General features: G+C 37.6%; 1 protein-coding gene across 2 annotated transcripts in view; it reads right to left on the bottom strand.

Annotated features, from left to right (window-relative positions):
* PLPP1 (phospholipid phosphatase 1) overlaps positions 1-12,914 on the bottom strand; it is a 110,137-nt gene that overhangs the window by 49,171 nt on the left and 48,052 nt on the right. Inside the window, exon 2 of one of the 2 annotated variants that reach the window (XM_517759.8) lies at positions 1,200-1,351. The exons of the other annotated variant lie outside the window; for it this stretch is intronic. Within the exon in view, the coding sequence (XP_517759.2) occupies positions 1,200-1,351 (152 nt within the window). The remainder of the gene's footprint in view (positions 1-1,199; positions 1,352-12,914) is intronic. 2 annotated transcript variants of the gene reach the window in all.

Genomic DNA, 12,914 nt, shown 5'->3' with positions numbered 1-12,914 from the left:
ATTCTCCTGCCTCAGCATCCTGAGTAGCTGGGATTACAGGTGTGTGCCACCACACCCAGCTAATTTTTGTATTTTTAGTAGAGACGGGGTTTCACCAGGTTGGCCAGGCTGGTCTCGAACTCCTGATCTCAGGTGATCTGCCCGCCTCGGCCTCCCAAAGTGCTGGGATTACAGGCGTGAGTCATTGCACCCAGCCTTCTACTTTTAACTAACATAAATCTTGTTTATAAAGTCACAAGTTATGGTCAGCAGAGCCATGCAGTGGAAGCATGCTGGAACCATAATATTACAAAGCTATGGAGCACAAAACTGTTAAGTTACAGAATTTTAGTAGAGATTATAAAAATCATGTAGTCCAGTCAATAGTCTTATCCCTAGACACATTCTTTAAGCATTTCCACCTGAAATACCGGAAAACAACAGTTACTATTTTAGTTTAAGACTCACTCTTGCATTCAGTACCAGTAAAAATTCTTTCATATTCACTACTAATCATATATAGAACTATAGCTTTTCTCTCCTGTGTATGATATTATCTAAAAATTATTTAAAGTAGGCATGCATTAAAGTTTTAACATCACTTAGCAAAATTTTTCTTTTCTAGAACTCAGTACAGAGGGAGAATCAAAAATGGTAGGTACATACATACAGATACAATAAATTATAAAATGATATCCTATGTATAAAGTATGCTAGAATCATATTGCTATAACATTCAACTATTGATCACGAGATTATTAAAACAATAAAATTAGAGCTCTAACAATCACAGTGACATGGAAAAGATTAGCATAAAATCTATACATAGCCAGCAAGGTTCTTTTCGTGTTTTTTTTCTGTTTTTTTTTAAGATGGGATGTTGCAGTGTTGTCTGGGCTGGAGTATAATGGCTATTCACAGATGTGATCATCACATATTATAGTATCCAACTCCGAGACTCAAGCAATCCTCCAGCCTCAGCCTCTCGAGTAGCTGGGACTACAGGCATGTCACCATGCCTGGCTCTTATAATTACACATTGTTATTTTTTGACTCCACTTAAAATAGCTGAGATTCTCTTGATCAAATAAAGCATCAATTAAAGGTTTAAAAAGCATACATTGTTTTTGGAGGATTACACATTTAAGCATTAAAAGAGTAACAGAAAATTAAGCCAAGTGCCCAAAAGTTATAAACTTGGAAAAGTGGATTTAACTTACAACGATAATACTGAATGGAATGATTATTCCACCTAATAACGCATAAGGTATGGTGTCTTCTTTGTAAGGGTACTTGATGGACTCATCATTACAGAATACTCCTCGTTGGAAGGGGGTATGCCTTGAAGTAAGAATTGCAAAAGGCAATCCAGCTAGCAAAAGGGAATAAATGAAAATATCATTAAAAAAGAAATATCAAAACTAATTAATGGCAATAATTATCCCACAGACTCTGTCTAAAAATGCATTTGCCATGAAAATAAATGAGAGCACATGTAAAAAAGGAAATGCAGCAATGCATGCAACAGAAGTTAGAAAGATTACAGTTTTAAGATAAAGATGTTTTGTCTACAGCAAACAAAGTGTTCAAATCCTCTATTAACCAATTTAACAAAGAGTTATCTTTCCTTTGTTTCTGTCCAAACACACTAAATGGATTTTGGAAAAATCTCTTCTCACGTTCTTGTTGTCATTTAATCACCAGGTTTTTAACGCTACTTCCAAACCAATTTTTCATGGGCTTTGCTTCCAAAAAGAAAACATTTTAGCATTCCATATTTGGATAGGTCATTGTCATTGGCTAAGCTATCAGAGTATCTAAATAAAACTTTATCCACTCATTTCTGTATTGTCTATAGCAGGCTGAAAGCTGCTATAAAAAGGAATCTGAACTTAAAGTTTCTTTTTTTTTTTTTTTTGAGACAGGGTCTCATTCTGTTACCCAGGCTAGAGTGCGATGGTGCGATCATAGCTAAGTGCAGCCTTGATCTCCTGGGCTCAAGCTATCCTCCCGCTTCAGCTTCTTGAGCAGCTGGGACCACAGGCACGCACCACCATGCCAAGCTGGTTTGTTGGTTTTTTTGGGGGGTTTTTTTGTTTGTTTGTTTGTTTTTTAGTAGAGACGAGGTCTAGCTATGTTGCCCAGGCTGATCTTGAACTCCTGAGCTCAACTGATCCTATAGCCTCAGCCTCCCAAAGTGCTGGGATTACAAGACATGAGCCATTGCACCCAGTCCTGAGCTTAGTTTCTTAAGAAAAGATGACAATGGAGTCAAGCATAAAGGCACCTAACAGAGAGCGCTGTTTTTATCATCAGCGTTTTCTGTAAAGATCATGTCTTATACTCACCTCCTAAAACGCCAAATTTTTGCCTAAATGTGAACTTCAAGAATTCAATTCTCCTTTACTTCACTGAACTTGACCTACTGATTAATACTACAGCATACTGACTAGTACTGTGTTGTAAGAGATGCAGGTTAGCAGAAACCCTCCACATGAGATCTGCTTTAAGACTGACCCAAGCCTGAAACGCTCTCTCCCTAAGTGATCCATGTCCCTGCAGTAATACCATAACCACTAAGCTAACACACTCACTGTAAAAGTGTTGCTTTGCACCAAGACTTGATGACCATTTGCAGTTCTCATTAACTCCACTAAGGCCCTAAAGGCTAAATGACCACCAAGCCTCTGTCACTCTGCCTGAGTGTATTTACCACAAATATCAAATCTGTTCAATCTATTATAAGAGCTAAAAAGGAGAAGCACATGAAATCACATTTCATTCTTAGCTCTTTTATCTTCCCATTTTTCATTTAGACATTGAATACATGAACCAAAGTTTAGTTCTCTGTATTAGTCAATTTGCCAATAGCTGTCAACCCTTTAAAAGTCTTTAAGATGCTACAAGGTTCCCAAAGCTATACTTCTAGTAATGCTACGCCTTAAAAGAAAAAAAAAAAAAACTAATCTAGAGCTGACTTTGCTAACTGACACTTATACTGGCCTTCATATCCCAATTCAGACTATCCTCTGATGCACCAAATAGTTTTCATTCATAGGAATGGGGTAAAATGGCCAAGTTTTCAATACATATACCATGGTTACAATATAACTTCAAAAGAATTTGCACAAACCTTTTGCACTTATCAGCACACACTGTGGAGGTAAATACACAGGGCTGTGATTTTATTATTGGCTGCCCCATGCAGTAACTAAATGCTTAGCCCCCTAATCAATAACCATACTCTAACCCAATGAGCAAATTTATTTTGTACATAAAAAGAACCACTACTTCTTTTTTCTTTTCTTTTTTTTTGAGATGGTGTCTTGCTCTGTTGCCCATGCTGGGGTGCAGTGACACAGTCTCGGCTCACTGCACACTCCACTTCCAGGACTCAAGCAATTATCCTGCCTTAGCCTCCCAAGTAGCCAGGACTACAGGCACCCACCACCACGCCCAGCTAATTTTTGTATTTTTAATAGAGAAGGGTTCTGCCATGTTGGCCAGGCTGGTCTCAAACTCCTGACCTCAAGTAATCCACCCAGCTCAGCCTCCCAAAGTGTTGAGATTACAGGCATGAGCCATAGTGCCCAGCCAAAGAACCTCTATAATCTAATTTAGTCTACACAAAATAATTGAAACTTTCACTGTCTACAAAGCATATTTCTGAATTGGTTGCATTTTCCAATAAACATTTCTTTCTTTTGGAATAGTATATTTAGTATAGAAATTAAATTCACAGGTGTGGTGGCATGCACCTGTAGTCCCGGCTACTTGGGAGGCTGAGGCAGGAGAATCACTTGAAGCCAGGAGGTAGAGGTTGCAGTGAGCCGAGATTGTGCCACGGCACTCCAGCCTGGGTGACAGAGTGACACTCTGTCTTAAAAAAAAAAAAAAAAAAGAAAGAAAGAAAGAAAATTCACATATAATAGGATTCGAGTCCAAAACTCACTAGGCTGTGTGTCCTTATTCTCAGAGAAAACATATAGGCCCTAATACACATGCCCAAATGTATTTAGAAATGCTATTAACATGTATGTCCATTAATATTAACGGGTTTTGTTCCCCCCGACCACAAAAACCATGTTAGCAACTATTCTTAGATTTAGAAAAAAAGTTTGTGGGTATTTTTCAGGATAGTAGGGGAACAAAATAAAACCCCATACAAAGGATAATAGCCCATTTTAAAAAATAAAAATATTCATGTGGGCAAATACTAAGTAAACCCACTGTGCAAGGAATTCCGCTAGGTGCTACCAGGAATACAAATTGAATAAGGCACAGTACATAATTATAGCAGAGAATAAACTGAGGTACAAAAAATTCTGAATGTTCGAAAGAAAAGGAGAGTTGGTGATACCCCTGAGTGTGATATTCGATAAGCCAGTAGTTATGAGAGACTCCATCTCAGCAGAAGGGGTCTAGGACAGAGACAGAGATTTGGGGATAGAAAGGGTCTCTAAAGTCACAGAGGTACAAAACACTGTACAGGATGTATACAGAGAGAAACGAAGTGGAGGATGAGGCACAGAGCAACAGCAGAGGAAGATGAGGAGAGGAAGAAGATCCACTAAGGCAGACATGAGTGGGGTAAGGGCAGGTCAGGAGACAGTGACCTCACCGTGGCCACATCAGAAAGAGAGGGCATACAGGAGGTGGAGATTGGTCCACAGTGCCCAATATGGCATCCAATGGGATTTCAATTGCCAGTCTTAGTAAAAGAGGTTTTAATAAGAAAGGGTAATATCCAGACTTCAAGTTTTGGTAAGGAAATATAAGAAAATAAGCACGAATCTACCACAAATGTACACTATTCTGTTGAGAGAATCAAGAAAAGAGGCTGCCACCACCAAAGGCCTTAGAAATATTTTTAAATTGATAATAAATAATGGCCAATATTTGCCATTCCTCATATAAGCCTATGAGATTTTGTTTTTTTTTTTTTTTTGAGACAGAGTTTCACTGTTGCTGCCCAGGCTGGAGTGCAATGGTGCAATCTCGGCTCACTGCAACCTCCACCTTCCGGGTTCAAGCGATTCTCCTGCCTCAGCCTCCAGAGTAGCTGAGATTACAGGTGTGCACTACCATGCCCAGCTAGTTTTTTTGTATTATTAGTAGAGATGGGGTTTCACCATGTTGGCCAGGCTAGTCTCAAACCCCTGACCTCAGGTGATCCACCTGCCTCAGTCTCCCAAAGTGCTGGGATTATAGGCGTGAGCCAGTGTGCCCAGCCAAGATGTATTGAATCAATGTCATTACCCAGTGCCATTTCATTTTCACTAACTATCTAAACCTAAATACAGACCCCTGGAAGGGGATGAAGAAAAAGACCAAACCACGGGTTGTTCACTGACCCACCTAAGGCTCAAAAAGAACAGCTCTTTCAGATTCCTGTTCTGGAAATATGTGAATTTTAACAAAAACTGAGTAAGTCCAAGGTGGCAAACAACACTGAGCCATGTACAAGGAAGACTGGCTGAAGAAGAAGCTGAGAACAAAGCAGGTCTACAGAGGAGGAAGCAGTGACTAGCCTGGTCCCTGAACGGGTGAAATGGGAAAGTAGCTCTGGCTCCCCATTGCCAAAAGGCCTCAGTGATCTTGCTGTTTGGGGTTATTAGAGCACCTTTTACCCTTTTCAACAAAGCCCAATTTTACTTAATCTAGTTAGAATTTCTACTCCTTGAAACCAAGAGAGACAAAGCAAAATCAATTATAATTTAACCATTCCTCCTACTTTGAGAGCATGTAGGTTATTTTTAATTTTTTGATTACCCTATGTGATGCTATAGTGAACATTTCTGAATACAAATTCTTGTTTGCATTTCTAGTTATTTCCTTAAGATATATATGTATGTGGAATTAAAAGATACAAACATTAAATCCTTGATAAACTATTCCAAAAGGGTTAGTGCACACCATCAACTTACTTCACCAGACACAGTGTACAAAAGTGTGGAGAAATGCAAACATTTAAATAGATACTTGATGTTAACTTTGACATTTACTGAAGATTTCAAGGCAAAAGTGAAAGAGTTCCCTTTCTTCGTTTATCAAATCAAGTCAAAACCCTTTTCCTTTCACCTGAAAGATTATATCTCTAAATCTCTTTCATCATTTCTCAAATGACTACCCTTGTCAAACACTGTTTCTTATTACTTGAGCTGGCAAAATTCATTTTCACGCTCCCTTTTTTTAAATTGAGGTATAATTTACATACCATAACATTCATCCATTCTAAGTATATATATAATTCAATGGTTTTGGTAAATTTATATAGCTATGCAACATCACCACAATCTAGTTTTAGAATATTTTCATTACCCCCCAAATTCCCTTGAGCCCATTTGCATTTAATCCCTGCTTCCACCAAGAAACCCAGGCAACCACTCATCTGCTATCTGTCTCTACACAAATTTGCCTTTTCTAGACATTTCATATAAATGGAATTATACAATATGTAGTATTTTATATGTGGCTTTTATCACTCAGCATAATGTTTTCGAGGTTCATCTGTGTTACAGCATGCATTTTGTTCCTTTTTATTAATGAATAGTATTCAGTTGTATGTATATACCACATTTGGTTTACCCACTCACCAGTTAATGGACATTTAGATTGCTTCCAGTTTTGTGCTATTATGATTAATCCTATGAACATTCATATACAAGTATTTTTGTAGATATGTTTTCATTTCTAATGGGTAGATACCTACAAGTGGGATTGCTAGGTCATATGGTAAGTTGATGCTTAACTTTTTAAGAAATTGCCAAACTGTTTTCCAAAGTTGTTGCACCCTTTTACATTCCCACATTCCGCTTTTTGATACATTCACTAGTCAGCCCATGACTCAGGTTCTCTGCATAGTAAACTCATACTCAGCTATAAATAAACACAACTTTCTATATTTTACCAGTGAATATTTATAATGGTTCAAGACAGAGTATGTGATATGGTAACTTACTGCTTCCACAAACCAAATACCACAAGAACACTTCGCCGTCCTTTATTAGAGACAGGAAAGGACAACATATGAACATGGTCACACCACATCTTCTTTAACTTCCTCTTGCACAAATGCTCAGGATCTTGGAACCATAATACAAATACTAACAGTTTTAGTTAGAAATATTGGTGCTGGGGTATCCAGCAAATCTGGGAAACTGGTTAAAAACTCTTTTACATGTGAAGGGAACTCTTCTAATATTAGCGAAAATTACAAAACTGCCTTCACAAAATAATGTTTTAAGGATCACCTATATAGCACCATGGATATATTGTTCCTTTTTGTTGCTGAACAGTATTCCATTGTATGAATCTAAAACATACCAGATGCCCAGGAGAGAGTGGCATGCAACTTTAGAGACCACAGTAGCAAATCACTAAGGGATACACTGCCTTGGGGATGACAGCAGCTGGCAACAGTCTGAGAAATCCTGACACACAGATGGCAGGTGCCTTGGGATTTACTGTGAGATCAAGTACCACCTCAATAGTTTGGAAGAAAAAAAGACCCCATAGGCAGACCAAAAGACCCACGGAATAGAAAGAACTGTGTCCACTTGTGAAATATTTCAGGAAATACATTCTTCTCTTAATGCCTGAACAAGTAGAGAAGAATGTGGATGTAGGCTAGAAGCCTGAAGAACCCAGACATATAGGTCAGACTGTCAAATAATGGAGCTATTACTATTTTGTTAATAAAATTGCTCTTAAGAATTGAGAATCAGTACTTTCCACAATGCTGTGGATAGGAAATGCAGCTACACATGAGAATAAGTAAACAAGAAAATAAAACTTTTTTCCAACCTAAGAAACCAATCTCCACAGTACTATATTTCTACAATTCTAACAGACATTTCCTCCATATTTTAAGATATCTCCAAAGAGGGAAATACATATATATATTTTTATTTTTATTTTTATAAGATCTATAAATATATATTTATATAAGATACATCCAAAGGGGGAAAATAAATATTTATAATTATATATTTATATTTAAATATTATATTTAAGTATTATATTTAAATTTTATATATTTATATTTCCCCCTTTGGAGATATATATATCTCATACATATATATATAGTATATAGTATATACACACACAGACACACACACACACACACATATCTCCAGTCAGGATACGCATTCAATGTAAGTCTCCTTTTTCCCCCCTCACCCCCGAAAAACTGTTTTAATGAGGTATCTGATAGCAAGAGATGACTTGGAAATATGGTCAGTTTCCAGAGTTAAGCTGAATTTTCATGGTAGTAGTCATTATCAAACATAAACAACAATCTTATTCTATTTAACATTTTGTAGTTTTTCATAAAATTTTCTACCTCAAGTTATTAAACACCTATTACATGCCACTAAGGTTACAATGGTGAGCAATACAGACCATTCCTACCCTAGTGAAGATTATTGTCTTACTGCCTATAGAGGTGAAAATAAGAAATGGCAGCACAGCGCCTATGTCCCCATGAAAACAAGGGAGAAATGACAAACAAATGTGAGCAATAGACTGTTTGGATACCAGCTTCCTGCACCAGTACAGGAAAAGGACAGCAAGAGAGATGTGCCTTGCCATAAAACCTAACCAACTCCAATCTCCTCTGCTATGCAGGGTAAAATTCTAAAGCCACTTCGCCATAAGAACACTTTACTTATATAGTACTTTACACTTTATAAAAATAAACTTATTAACCCACTCATTCTTTCTTCCTCAAGACTAGCAATTTCTTATTACCATTTAAGTAAGCTATTCAAAATAATAAAAATTATACCTCAGTTACCTGCTTTGTGGGCAGCCTCTCTAAAAAAATATTATTTTTTCAAACAATGTACCAAAAACAAAGAACTTCAGAAAATCCACATATATATAGTAAATAATCTCCCTCATCTTCCAAAACATTATCAAATCCCAAACTTTTCAAATGTGGTATTCCACAACAATTCAACCCAAAAAATGTATCCTGTGTTACTTCCCCCAGGTGTTAACAAAGGGAGTAAAAGTGATTTTTTAAAATTAACTTAGGAGCACTTAGACTACCAAAATTAATAAAAAATATTTCTTAATATTTCTTAAAAAGTCGTATTTTATCCTTTAAAATTGTGAATATTGTCTACTTAATATATTATTACACTAGTAATATTTATAGTGAAAATCTGATTAATCAATGCCAGAAAAATACAAGTGCTTAATGGTATACAAAAGCTAGACATTTTTCATTATGCTAACACACAAACAACATCAGTTGAAAAGGATAATTCAAAGTACATTATTCGAGGCTAGGTGCAGCGGCTCATGCCTGTAATCCCAGAACTTTGGGGAGGCTGAGGTGGGCAGATCACATGAGGTCAGGAGTTCAAGACCAGCCTGGCCAATGTAGTGAAACTCCGTCTCTATTTTGTAAAAATACAAAAATTAGCCAGGCATGGTGGCACGTGCCTGTAATCCCAGCTACTCGGGAAGCTGAGGCACAAGAATTGCTTAAACCCGGGAGGCAGAGGTTGCAGTGAGCCAATATCATACCACTGCACTCTAGCCTGGGTGACAAAGGGAGACTGTCTCAAAAAAAAAAAAAAAACTACATTATTAGAAATTTTGGGTTGAGAGGCTATTTCCATTTCTGTATTTTTTACACTTAGAATGACTTTGCAAAAATCTCCAACCAAAAACTATAACAATCCACATCCTAGAGTAAAGGAATTTTAATAGACCAATACTTGGTCTATTAAATGGAGATATAATGGGATTTTAAATAATGCATATTTCTGAATTAACCTAGAACAAAGGTTTTTTGCATATTAAGATATGTTTACATAGATGTTCTACGATGAGCTACTAACTCACTATGCAATGCACGCTTAAGATAAAGTTCATCATTAATAGACAGTGACAAAGGCTCTTTAGTTGACTAAACATTAGTTAACCAGCTGTGAACCCTCTTCTCAACTAGGCCTCAACCTTGGCCTTTCATGTCAGCCTGTCCTTGCATGGTGTGCAAGGACAGGACATGCCCAGTCTTAGCAAAAGTCCTGCTAAGTCAGCTAAGCAAGAAGCCCCTCATCATTGATATATGATTAAATTCCTCATCTCCCACCTTTGATACATAAATCTTTGGCCTGCCTTAACAAGAATCTCCTACCTTTGATGTCTCCTCTTCGTGATTTTCCATCCACTGATTCCCCTCACCCATAAATCCACCCCCTTCTCCTTGTTGTAGTCAGAGTTGAGCCCTCCGCTATTGCACTAGGTGCAATAGTCTTGAGTAAAGTTTTCCTTACCATTTTAACAAGTATCAGAATAATTTTTTTCAACAATAGAAACCCATATTAGATGGAAAGTTTCCAACTCCTAAGTAAACTTGGGTTGGCAGATTGAAAGGAAACAACGAAAACTTTTTTAAAAAATATTAAATTGTATCAAACCAACAACTGAGTGCTTTAAACACTTTCAAGGTACCAAGGCTATAGAGTAAAAAATACAGAGACTGGGGTCTGTAACAAAGAATGTGGCCTTTGTCCCTGGGAGAGAGACTCGAAAATCTTACAATTTCCTGAGTAATAGGAGGGTCTTTGTTATTCTTGAGCCCCTTGGTTCACACCTGGGTTTATGCTAATGAATGACTCAGGATGGGGGCTGGTCACACTAACCATGTGACTAGGGGGACAGGGCTTTAAACCAGCTCAACCTCCAGGTAGGTGAGGGGAACTAGAGATCAAGTTCAATTGCTTGGCATGATTCAATCAATCATGACTACATAATAAAACTCTAATAAAAACAATGGACACTGAAGGTTGGAGGAGCTGCCTGGTTGGTGAACATATCAATGTGCCAGAAAAGTGACACATCTTGATGACATTGGGAGAGGACAGAAAAGTTCTACATTCAGGCTGCCCCCCACCCTGAGACCTTGACTGTGTATCTTAATTTGGCTCATTCTGATTCTTTATAATAAAACTATAATCATAAGTAAAATGATTTCCTGAGCTCTATGAGTTGTTTTAGCCTATTACCGAACCTGACAGAGTCACAGGAACCCCCAGAGTTGCAGCCTGGGGAACTTCAAATTTGCACCTGAAAACTACAGTGAAAGTAGTCTTATTGGGGACAATGACCTTAAATCTGTGGAGTCTCATGCTAACTCCAGGTGGTTAGTGTCAGAATTGAATTACAGCATGCTGCAACACAAAAGACAAACTTTCCACATTCAAGGAGTTACATGGGTATGTGTAGATCCACTCAGGTTCACGGACAACCAATCACTTCTAAAAAGCCTAGTCAGCTACGTAGACTGCTGAGCCACAGGACAAGGAGTGAAGTTTGATTTACTGTGAAATCTCAAAACATAGTTATTTTGATCTTTTTTTTTCTTTTGGCACTTTCTTAGAAACAGACAAAATCCACACACGTAACAGTTAAGCTTCCACAATGCTATGTAAAAATGGGTATATAGTCAAGGCATTTAAACTTCAGGTATATGAAAATGAAAACAGAAAAACTTCTAATGGGTTTTTAAAAAATAAAAATAGGCTTCCTTATTTGAAAAAACAATGTTCAAGGGAGGGGAAAAACAGAAAATATAAGAGACCAAATGAAAATATCTCATATACTAATAATCCCACTATTCAGAAAGAACGATTACTATTCTTCTCCCTCTCAATATATTACAAAAATCTTTCTATGTCAAGATTATCAAAAATTATGAAATATCATAATATTTCATCACTAGAATAAATCATAAAACAGTCCCCTACAGCTGAACTTACTTATTTCCAATTTTCTTCTTAAAAAGTACTGTAATCAGCTGTCTTGCAACTAATTCTCTACATGAAACTTTTATTTCCAAGATAAATTCCTTCCAGTATAATTTATAGGTTCAACAATATACTCTTTTTAATGCCAATTTATACCCCTGCCAGATTTGTGTATGAGAACACCTGTTTTCTATGCTTGATAAGCTGGGAAAGTTCTTACCTTTGCTACTGTGACAGGCCAAACTGTGTTCTCAGTGTTGCTTTAATATAAACTTTGATTTCTTAAGACTTAGTCTTAAGAAATGTTAAATGTTAAAGCATTTCTTTATATTTCTTGGCAATTTTCTTCCACTGACAGCTTTCTAGTCATGCCCTTTCCCCATTTTTCTTTGAGGTAGTCATCTGTTTTTCACTAAGTTATAAAATATATAAAGTGGCTGGATGTGGTGGTTCACACCTGTAATCTCAGCACTTTGGGAGGCCGAGGTGGGTGGATTGCTTGAGGTCAGGAGTTCAAGACCAGCCTGGCCAACATGGTGAAACCCCATCTCTACTAAAAATACAAAAAATTAGCCAGTTGTGGTGGCACACGCCTGTAGTCCCAGCTACTTGGAAGGCTGAGGCAGGAGAATCACTTGAACCCAGGAGGCGGAGGTTGCAGTGAGCTGAGATCACACCACTATACTCCAGCCTGGGCAACAGAGCCAGACTCCATCTCAAAAAATACAATAAAATAACATAAAATATATAAAGTGATTAAGCCTTGGTCGGGCGCCGTGGCTCACGCCTGTAATCCCAACACTTTGGGAGGCCGAGGCGGGCAGATCACGAGGTCAGGAGTTTAAAACCAGCCTAACCAACATGGTGAAACCCCATCTCTACTAAAAATACAAAAATTAGCGAGGCATGATGGCACACCACTGTAATCCCAGCTACTTAGGAGGCTGAGGCAGGAGAATCGCTTGAACCCGGGAGGTGGAGGTTGCAGTGAGCCAAAATCGCACCATTGCACTCCAGCTTGGGCGACAGAGCGAGACTCCACCTCAAAAAAAAAAAAGTGATTAAGCCCTTTTCACAAACATCCATGTACATTTCCAGTTTAGGTCACCATAAGTAATACAATCACTCTTTAGAAAAAGTTTAATAAGTTGGTCACAAACATTGGCTATA

This window comes from Pan troglodytes, chromosome 4, assembly GCF_028858775.2.
Source record: "Pan troglodytes isolate AG18354 chromosome 4, NHGRI_mPanTro3-v2.0_pri, whole genome shotgun sequence".
Taxonomy (NCBI): domain Eukaryota; kingdom Metazoa; phylum Chordata; class Mammalia; order Primates; family Hominidae; genus Pan; species Pan troglodytes.
This window is presented reverse-complemented; position numbering and strand designations above follow the sequence as displayed.